At 33.2% G+C, this 11,218-nt stretch overlaps 1 protein-coding gene across 4 annotated transcripts in view; it reads right to left on the reverse strand.

Moving 5' to 3' along the window:
- Positions 1-280: 280 nt before the first annotated feature.
- Positions 281-11,218, reverse strand: part of LOC113807599 (PMS1 protein homolog 1) — an 11,629-nt gene continuing 691 nt past the window's right edge. For 2 of the 4 annotated variants that reach the window (XM_027358897.2, XM_027358899.2), the window contains exons 2-16: positions 10,199-10,380; positions 9,400-9,520; positions 8,800-8,964; positions 8,356-8,518; positions 7,916-8,024; positions 7,551-7,676; positions 6,610-6,750; positions 4,492-5,622; positions 3,881-4,118; positions 3,289-3,430; positions 2,422-2,496; positions 1,701-2,048; positions 1,099-1,226; positions 815-978; positions 281-619 (exon numbers count right to left, since the gene is read on the reverse strand). In XM_027358897.2, coding sequence (XP_027214698.2) covers positions 398-619; positions 815-978; positions 1,099-1,226; positions 1,701-2,048; positions 2,422-2,496; positions 3,289-3,430; positions 3,881-4,118; positions 4,492-5,622; positions 6,610-6,750; positions 7,551-7,676; positions 7,916-8,024; positions 8,356-8,518; positions 8,800-8,964; positions 9,400-9,520; positions 10,199-10,336 — 3,411 coding nt within the window. In that variant the 5' untranslated portion in view covers positions 10,337-10,380 and the 3' untranslated portion in view covers positions 281-397. Of the gene's footprint in view, positions 620-814; positions 979-1,098; positions 1,227-1,700; positions 2,049-2,421; positions 2,497-3,288; positions 3,431-3,880; positions 4,119-4,491; positions 5,623-6,609; positions 6,751-7,550; positions 7,677-7,915; positions 8,025-8,355; positions 8,519-8,799; positions 8,965-9,399; positions 9,521-10,198; positions 10,381-10,497; positions 10,577-11,218 lie in introns of all 4 variants that reach the window. The other 2 variants (XM_027358898.2, XM_070119182.1) reach the window with 2 other exon arrangements.

Below are 11,218 nucleotides of genomic sequence, written 5' to 3' on the forward strand. Positions count from 1 at the left end.
TAAACTTGAAATAGGGCAATAAAATTATAGTTAAATGCTTCACAGCAACAGGAAAACTTATTTGTTGAAGTCCATATCTTAGATTCTCTATCTATGAATTTACTGAGTCAGTTCCAATTTGATATTTTGCCAGTATCAGTACTTTTATTATATTGACAGCAACATAAAATCTAATTGCTCGTTATAATATTAATCATTGTACATTAACTCAATCAACTTCACAATTTTATTTTAATGAAAGATTTTAAATACAGGGCACATTACTAAATAATAGGCAACAAAGCATTTTAAATTATATTTAAGATATCTCTACTAAACTATAAATATGCAAAAAAGATATTACAAATTGTAGACATTGTGCACACATTTGTGATGCCATCTTCATATCTGGGGAACTTTATACCTCTTGATTCTGTGAGGGAGTCGAAGGAATATCATCCAGTGAATATACTGGAGTAAATATGAGTTTGTTGTGTAAACACTTTTGTTTGGTCCAATTGGAAGGACATACAGACTCCCCCTCTATGCCTTGCATCTTTTGCCACTGCTTTAACTTCTCGGACACATCTTCCCTTTTTGTAAGGTTGGGTCCTGATCTGATCATTCTCACTGTCTCTCCCTGTCAAGACAAATAATGCACATGAAAAGGGATCCTTACTGTATTTTTCCAGTGTTGTAAGTTCATGTGAAGATTAGTGCTTAGGAAAATCTTCTTTCTGTACCCATCTAAAAGTAAATGCAAACATGACCCATAAATTTATTTCAATCTAATATCAGAATCCTGAGTAAAAGTATACTGTTTGTTCTACTTTACCTTTAACCAGTGTTGTAGCTTCAGTGGCCTTGACCTTCCAAGGCTTGCAGTAGGATTAGAAGTTACAACTGTTAAAATCTCTTTCAAATCCTTGAGGCCATAGAATCCAATGCAATCTGCCATGCCAATAATCTCTCCATGAGACAGCACACTGCTACTGCTTGCTGCACGGAAATGAATTCCCATGAGTGCCAAAACTCCATACCTCATTTAATAGTGCACATCAATATACTTTCTGTATTCACATGCATAAACATCTTCATAGGTAAAAGAAAAAAGCTTACCAGGGTAAAGAGCTACTTTAAAACCATTTGCCAACAATCGTCTGTCATCCACCAAGTACAAATTACGGTCTTCCTCTATGTTCTTTGACATATTTGTTAGTGCAGTCCACTCTTGAGTTCCAATGGTACTGAAAGAAAGATTTTGGAATAAAAAGCTATTACTAAGACAAATATCAAAATCAAAACCTGATATATAATGAAAAAAATATCTTTTCTCTGTAATAATAAGCTAACACTGGTACACTTTAAACAAAAAAGCAACAAGAATGTGATCAATTTGGAAATGCCATGTTAAACAGATACAACTATAAGGTTTCAGAATACTTTTATGAAATCTCATAGACTGAATAGTAGTTTATAAGGAAGAGCAATGGCATTGGAAACTTCATTATATATGAAACTTACACAGGTAAATGAAAATAGAAAAAAAAGAAATAAATACTTTTTTCTGACCCTGCTGTAAGATGCAGAGGACAATGCCAGTAAATTTGCAGACACACTAGAATTCAACAAGAAAGTCTCTCATACAAGATCTCTTTTTTTATCACTACACTTAGATACAACATCAGAAAACAAACTGAAGTAACCCTACTGCACAATACCTTGCATTAAAGGGTATGGAATCCTTCAAATCCTTTGGCGTGAGGTTAAAAGTATTAAGGAGAGTACACGACAGAACAGCCTCCTGCAGCCTGCTTGTGCTCAGGGCAGTGATGGATCCTCCTTCCTGACACAGCCATCCTCCACAATTAGCCAAAGATCCAATAAGCCCAAATGGACCCGGGAGATTAGCTTGACTGGATCTCTGCTTCAACTGCTGCTTAATCTTTCCCAGGTCAACCTCTATGTTCTTAGTTTTGTTTCTCCAAGGACATTTGGCCTTCTCAGGCTCTTTTCTATGTCTCTTTCCATCAGCTTTCATTGCAACTGGTGTTAGTGGCCCCACAAACCTGAAACCATAACATCCAATGTTGTTTGGTATATCTAAATGTAATTAGTATTTGGTAAATATTAATATTACTGTACTGTGCAACACACAATATCAAATAAAATTCTAAGATAAAAAAATCATACCTGAGGAATTCTCTGAATGATTACCTATTCAAACTATGGATAGCCCTAAAAAGTCACCATAAATGTAAAATAATCTTTACAATATTTTTTTTTCATAACAAAAGAATGCTGTCAAATGTACAATGGAAATATCACAATAAGAAAAAAAAACATTATATTCTGTCTTTGAAGGCATATGTCAAACAAACAAAGATCAAAGCAAGAATTTTGGCGAGAGATATTCCACACTTTGTAACATAATTTACTTACTTATCTAAAGTGGCCCGACTTATGTTCGATTTTTCAAAAATGGAGTCGTTTTGGCTACGGTTCTCACGGATCTTTCTGAAATGTAATATTTCATTAAGAAGGACAATACTATAATGTATTCAAGAAATTAAAACTAAGTAGCATCCTTGCACCTTTTAAGAAACAAGAAACAAGAAAATCAATATATTCAAAATATTTATGAAGTCAGTTTCTGAAGGTATATCACTTTCAAACCATAAAATTCCTTTTAAATTGATCAGTCACAAATTACCATATCGTCCACTGTGATATATGGCAAATTTTGTTGCACACACATGATTCCACAAGTGCTTAACCACCAAGGAGTCCATTAGAAGGCTCTGGTGACCACACTTGATTTCCCGATCACTTGAATAATCGGAAAAAAATGTCTTCTGATACTATTAATATCCATATGATTCTTATTATAGTTGACATTATAGCTTGATAACTGTTATAAAAACATTAAAATAATTATAACAATGAAAATAGAAAAATAAAATGAAAGAATTTTTCTAAAACTTACAGAAAACGTGAGAGCAGTAGGACTAATTGTTGACTCCTTGGTGACTATGGACTTGTGGAACCGTTTATGTGTAAACACAATTTATGACCTAAATTATGGTGGCCATGGCATGTATATCATGCTATCCATAACCAGTGGTTAACATAATTCCAAAGATTATAGATATCTCTTCTCATTAATTTTCCTTGATTTCTTTTCAGTCCTTTCTCCACATTTATAATATATACATATTTCCATCTAGTTTAGCATTAGTTTTATATTACATCTGAATACCCAAGTGGGTCAAACATGCCAAAGCATCCACATTAGAACTTTTTCCTAACCTTATTTCTTCCTGATATCTTCTGCTTTCTTCATTTGATAGACCTCTGTAATACTCCTTGGTCTCTGCATCGGCTACTTTCCATCTGTCTGCCATTGTCTTGGCAATAAAGGCAAAATCTTTCCCAGGATTTTCACGTAACACTGTAACGTCAAGAAATGGATAACATATTATACATATTACAATATAAATACCATAAATACTACACACAATTTTTTTTTTTTTATCTAATTCCAGTTATGACCCTATCACTGGGGGCAATGTATAACACTATCTTTGGTCAGGTTTAAATGACTGTGATTACTGGTAGTTAACAAATAAATGCATAATTAAAACAATGACAAGAATAAAAAATCAGTTGCCAGACTTAATGAAAGAAAACAAACCTTTCAAAAAAATCACAATAACCATCATAACAAACCTAAAAAAAACTTGAAAATAATCAATTACATATATCTAAAAATATTAAGACAACAATCTCTACAATTAGAGAAAACATGACCAATAAATCACGGAAACAGACTATGATAAATGAATCACAAATGTAATTCAGTTTACACATCATCAAAGCACATTACAAGATGGACATTTACCTGTTCTTCTAATGTCTCTAGAATAAAGTATAAATGCACTGGCAGGTCTCTTCACAGATTTTCCGTGCACGTACTCATAGCTGGTTGGACTCAGCGACTCGTGCTTCATTTTCTTGCTGGGCACCGGAGAGAGCAGCTTCCCTGGAGACGGTGGCTGGAGGCGCTTGAGTGCATTTGTGGTGACTGGGGTCTTTTGGACATGGTCTTCCTGGATCTTGGGAGTCACAATCTGAACTGTCTGAAATATTTACCGACATATATACACATGCTATAATGGCAATGACTGAATGGGGATGCGACAGTAAAATGAAAAAGAAAAAGAATGAAGTGCTTCCAGTAATTTCAAAGTTTTCATTTATTTAGTAATTAAAGCAAAAATCTTGTTTTTTACTTTTGCCAATGTCAGTCTCCATTTTCACACACACACACAAATATATATATATATATATATATATATATATATATATATATATATATATATATATATATATATATATATATATAAATATATGTATCACTCCTATTCATGTATCACTGTTTAAATTACTTTGTTCAGTAATTTATTTTTTCTTATAGAGCTTAAAAAGACATCCCTTTCTTTAAAAGCTTACCTGTATGTTTCCTTCTATTGGTATATGGCCCCTGCTCCAACTGCCTGCAAGATTACTTTTCTCCTTCTCAGTAGTTAAAGAAACCTGCTCTTCTTGGACTTCTGTTCTTGATGTAACAGCTCTTTCTAAACCCTTAGAGGGATCTTGCTGAACTTCTTGACTGGAAAGGTTATCTTTATTTGCACTTTGCATAGGCTGCACCAGATCACTTGAGACTTCAGAAATATTATTCACTTCAAGTGGCTTTATTTGAAAAACTGGGATACCATCATCACCCATAACTGTTTTGTGTAACTGACTTGAGAGTTCCTTACTGGGAGACTGCTGTGTGCACTTCCTTTCATCTTTCTTTGAAGTAATGTCCGTGCATTTATCAAAATCTTCACTGCTAACTTCTTGCCTTCCTTCACTTTGGAAGCTCTTTCTAGATGACAAAGAACTGATGGAAAATATATGTTCAGAAGGACATACGATGGTCAAATTTTCATCAGTAGCATTATGTTTCTTTGGTGTGCTGCCGTCACTATGGATTGTGCTTAGTGAGAGTGATAATGGCCGTCTGTCTGCTAATACATGTGATCTGGGTTCCTGTGTACTTGTCAAATAAGACCTGCCAACGGTTTCTATTCTGCTTTCATCATCAGGTATACCTAATCTTAAAACTTTATCTCTCAGTGGAGTTTGAGGATACTGTTCAACTCTAGTACCAGGTTTACTAAATAAGTTTGGGGTATCTTGAACTTGCATGGGCTTAATCATTCTATTATCAACATTTGATGGAGTAAGGTTGCAATTTTCAAAAAAGTTATCATTTTCTTTGTCACTGTAAATGCAGTATTCTTTTGATAGCCTTTCCTCTAATTTGGAACCACCTGCAGCCTTTGCATGCTGTTTCTCTTGTTTTTCTTCCTCCTTTAAAGACTCAGCCAAAAACTCATCCAAAATTTCTAATTCATCTCTGGCACTACTGTTGGCTCCTTGCTTTTGTGTAACACATGCTAAGGTGCAAGTGATGTCTGTGTCTGCAGTGACAGACCCTGAGCCATTTTTTTTGTGACTGGACTTCTTTGTCATCTCCAAGGAACCATATATATTTTCTAGTATTTCTTTTAAAGATTCAAGTGCAGTTTCCTGAGGATTTGAGAAAAAAGCATATTAATAAAGCAAGAAAAATGCAAGGTAACACACAGTATAATACCCAATCTACAGTAGAAATAATTCATCCGAACATCTTGGAACTCGTCTGCCAACTGAGCCTCAGCAAAGCTCTTTTCATTCAGAATCACCTCTCAAAGTCTGCTTCAAATAACTGAATAGCAAACCAGAGGCAAACTATGTGGTCAGACAACAAAGACCGGCCATTCAAAGAGAAAGAGAAATAGGTTCAATCTATGACAGTCATCCTTAAATTACAATGAGCGAATGGAAAGAACTGTGGTTTTAGCACATTAATCAATTTCACTGGTCTGTTGTTGAATCAAAGTAGCTGACAAAAAAAGGGCCTGATTTCTCACAGTACCATTGTAATACACAAATCATTCTGTACTATTAAGCCTATTTTTCTTTTTGGCCTTTAAAAAATACATGTATGTTAGCAAAAAGTGATAGATTAAGAGAACCTCAAATTGCAATTACATATGTATGTAAAGATTTTCTTATCAAAGTTACTAGATATCTTTTTGCTCTAAAACTTTTATCCCATATTTAAATAGGCATTCTTGATTTTAATGACTGAGAACTGAATATTTCCTGATAATACTAGGATCTGACATAATTCTTATTGTAACCTGTCTTTGTACACATCTCAACTGTAAAACTACATTTACTGGCGTAAGCGTATATATAACTACTCTTCCAGAAAAGGCCTTGGACTTTTACCACTCTAAATATGACCTAGAACAAGCAATACATAACCAATTTGACAAGACCCAAAAAAAGAAATGTCAATACCTTGTTAGGAAGCCTAGTCACATACGTACAAGCATGTGTTACTGTTACTCCATTGTACAATATAACATTCTGCTACATACAAAGGAAGAACCTTAGAGAAATAATAAAAAATAAATATATAAATAAATAAAATAAAATAAATCCAAACAGTTAAGCATTTATCCTTACCTCATTTTTCAACAGCACCTTATTCTTGTTTGGCTCCAAGTTAATATCAATGTCATCAGGTGAAAGTACCAGAGATATGACACCCATTGGGTAGCGACCATGGCAGCCTTCCGAAGCTTGGCTGAAGTGTGCTTTCACCATCTGGTGAATTGCAATATTCTTTATTAATATATCACATCTAATGGTATCAAGTAATAATTTGATAATTACAAGAACAACATATTCATTAAATAGAAAAAATCAAGATATGTTGAAGCACTCTGCAGTCTATAACCATCATTTGAACCTGAACATGTAGTTCAAATGAAATTCATATAAAGTATTTGTTATGTGGCACGTATATAATGTTAATTTGAAAGATTACTTAATATTCAACAAATACTATCTAATATAAGTATAATTCAAGAATATTGAAGATCCAATTCGAATTTGTGACGCAACCAGATTAATCATTTTTATATGACGTTTTCTCATACCTTTATTTAATATTTCATAATCTGCAGTTTGACATATTATATTTCAGATTAATATTACCAATACCAAAATCAAACCGCTAACAAATGTCATAATGCAACCATTAAAATATTACAGTCTGAAATTCATAGCCTGAAAAACTCCAGATAAGTTTCCGTAATTACAGACATAAATCTACATAGACAGGAGTTAAACTCAATCCAAGATCATATTCAAGCTATAATCAGATAAGGTTAATATTCCACCTATTTAATGAATTCTAGACTAAAAAAAGAAAAATGTTTTATATTACATGTGACATGCTAGGTTATCCCTCTTGTTTCTGGTTGTTTGTATTACCTCATATTTATGGAATTCTTTGCCTCTTTGTTTTTCATTTTCTCCCAAGCACATGAAAATCTCTGTCATCACTAATTGGTGTCCTACTTACTCTCATTAATTCTTATGTAAATAATTCTTTCCAGTACCTTTTCAATTGATTTGTGACTAACTGGACGGCGGTTTACTATTACAAAGAGACGGTCTGAACAGGATCTACTGGTACTCTGATCTGCACAGAAGCCACGATCAGGCAGATAAACCTCCAACTTTACCTGAAATTGATAGATATGTAAATAGGAAACAGAAAATATAGAATCCTTACATCATTCAAGGCCAAAAAAATTATCATTCTTATATAAAATAACTGCTTTTCCACTTAAAGATACATAGTAGCAGTATTTTCTATGCAAAAAAGTAAATAACCCCAACATTTTTCATTAAACATATACAATATAATATATCCATTAAATATTAAAGAATCTCATTCTTAAAATCTTGTAATTCAACATACACCTTCAACTTCCTTTGCCTCTGCCTTTAACTTCTTGTACACTGTCGGAAAAACATTCATGAGGGAATGGTTAATGCCTTTGGCTGGGTTCTTCTGTATCATAGTATTTCTGAAACAAAAAGAAAGATGTTCATATTCTCTCAATACAAACTGTGGTATTTACAGTATTACTAAATGTTTTATATGGTTATAAAATCATATGTACCTTATGACTTTTGGTCTCAGCTACAAGAACCTGACAATTCTACTTTGCTATCAGTTAGTTGCCTTATTTTGGCCACATATATCAAAAACACAAATCATATTTAATATATCCTAATCTTATTACCATTAATCAAAGATTTCTCAATGGCAGCAAATTTACAGTAACCAATCACGGTTATTAACAGATTTTCAATATATTTTCAAAACAAACAAACACTAGTTTTCAGTAAACTTACTTTTCATGAACTAATGTTAAATGGACTTCTGGAGCAGCAACGCAAAATGACAGCATCATATCCTCCACCTTCTTTAACTCATCCTTCCGTCGCTTTGGGTTATTATAGTACTGTCGCCTTACTGGAACATTCTTGAAGAGGTTGCTCACCACAATAGATGTTCCTGAAGCCATAAAGAAATCCAAAGATATAACAAAATAACTACTAACTATATTGAAGACACATTCAACTGCAAATGTTAAAACAGAGATTGACTCTCTGGAAATTAAACAACAGCTTCTATATCAATGAATTCTTTTTTCCTAGTCATTCATTGCAATATCCATTTCATTTGTTAATATGTCAAATGGTTTACTTCATAAGTGAATCCCAAGTATGGATCTTCCCTATGTTTACAAAGCTATTCACTGCATGTTTGTATGAGCACTGGAAACTCACGCCTACCTTTGGGAGTAGCTGCTGGCTTCTTGGTAGCAACATCACCCTGGTGTGTAAATGTGTATATGTGGCCCATTGAACTCTCTTTTGTTTTGGTTGTGATAGTAACATCAGCAACAGCACAAAGCGAGGACAAAGCCTCTCCTCTGAATCCATACGAAGTCAAGGAAGCTGCGAATTGGTAAATGATGTCATTCTATAATTATTTTCAAACTTGAAATAAGCATTTACTGATCACTGTTACAAAAAAAAAATAATAATAATAATAATAATAAAAATACAGTAACAAAAACATGAAAACAATAAAAAAAATATTAATAATAAACAATAATAAAATAATAACAACAAAACAACAATAACAAAATAATAACAAAACAATAAAAATAACAAATACAAAAAAATAACATACAAAACCAAAAATACTAATAACAACATAAATAAAAACAGGCCATCTATTAGCAAATCCCTGTCTTTACAACATACAAAATCTAATAAGTTAGTAACACAGAATGAAACTCTGCACATTAGTCTAAAACATGAACAAACTTATTCAACTAATCACTTTTAATACAGGTGTTACAAAGCAAAACAGTTTACCAAACTTACACAGATCTGCAAAGGAAGAAATCTTTGATGTGAAATGGGGCTTTGCTACAAACTTGATATCCTCCTCACTGATGCCTTTCCCATTATCCCGGACTTCTAGCCTTACAAATCCATAGTTCTCCTGTAAAGGAGAAACAGCAAATAGAGGACAATTTATTCAAAGAAAATAATGTGAATGAAAGATTAAGAATATGAGATCCTTGCATTTCTTAAAATGTTAATATCTTAAATACACATTTAAAGCATTTCGAATTTAAGAGTGTTCACGAGGATAAGTTTTGTTAACTTCTATATTCATATTATGTTTTGACTCATATAATGGAGGAGCAATAGCAAAGCAATTATGAGGTTAAATGAATACAACTAAATGTAATTCTAGTCTAAGTTCAAGAATTAATTAGGCAGAATTATGTCAATTGCTATCAACAAAAATTATACAAAAAAAATATTGATGGCATTTCTCTTCATAAGTGCAAAATATCCATGGAAATAATCTCTAAGGTAACAATGACAAATACATTATTATGTTCAAGCAAGCTATCATTCAATGTAATGCTAAAATTCAACAAGAACATCGTAAGTAGAAATAAACATAAAAAAATATACATACTTTTATACAACTATCCATTGACTCAATTCAAAAATATAAAACAATATAAAATGTATATTTTGTTTTTTACACATATCACAGATATGTAAAAAAAAAAAAATCCTTTAGCACTGTCACTTTCTCAGTATCAATAAAACACAATATCACAAACTGAAAAATTACAAAAACAATTCATCTTTGCTTGCTCACCAATTTAACAGAGACTGTCGATGCCTCAGCATCAACGGCATTTTCAACAAGCTCCTTAACGATGGAAACCGGAGTAGTGATGACCTGAGTACTCTTGATGAGACGGATGGTATCTGCTGGTAAGGCACACAAGGCCATTTTTCCTGAGGCTCAGTATCGTTTACAAATTGCCTTCATTGGCCCTGTCAAAATAAAGAGCTAATTTTAATGCTTCTTTGGTAAAGAATCACTTTTTTATCACCTCCAGTATATTACCCTAAAGATAAAAAAATCACACAGAGGGAATGCCAGAATAGTACCTCAAAACGTAATCCCACAGCTTCCACAAATTTGTACTCCACTGCATTCTGGGAAGACTGGCAGTGGCTGTGTTGACTACTGCTAGCAAAGAGAAGCACTGAGACCATCACTTGACACATGGATAAATTGACTTTAACAAGTAGTTGTGACCTTATTATTAATTTGCCCTTCCTCTTATCATACCTAACAGTATTGTTTCATTATTTCTTTATTTTCCTTTAATAATTTTTTCTTTATCTTTACAATCCTATACTGATAATGATAAACCTTACCAAAAACCATGCACTGCCAATACACACAAACCTGGTATTGACAGCATGCATTTTAAGTTCATTGTCCACATATAATAACTCTCGCCTTTGAACACTAAGTACTGCTCTAATATTGGCAGTAATTAGTGATACAGCATCAAGCAACTGCAGCCTCTGTCTCTGTTGTTGCTTTAGCAAAGGCTAGGAATCTTCCACCTCACACCAATATATATTTTGGGAAGATCATCGATATCGGTGTGGCAAAGGTAATATAGAAAATTACCGGGCATGCAAATCTCGGTAAAATTTCTAATATAGGAAATTACCCAACTCTCCATTTATGTAGATCTAGCGTGTACTGTGATTCACCAGGGAGGTCTTCAAGCCCAATCTTCCCAGAATATATATTGGTGAGAGGTGGAAGCTTCCTAGCCTTTGCTAAAGCAACAACAGAGACAGAGGCTGCAAT

Source organism: Penaeus vannamei, chromosome 4 (genome assembly GCF_042767895.1).
Source record: "Penaeus vannamei isolate JL-2024 chromosome 4, ASM4276789v1, whole genome shotgun sequence".
NCBI classification, from domain to species: Eukaryota; Metazoa; Arthropoda; class Malacostraca; order Decapoda; family Penaeidae; genus Penaeus; species Penaeus vannamei.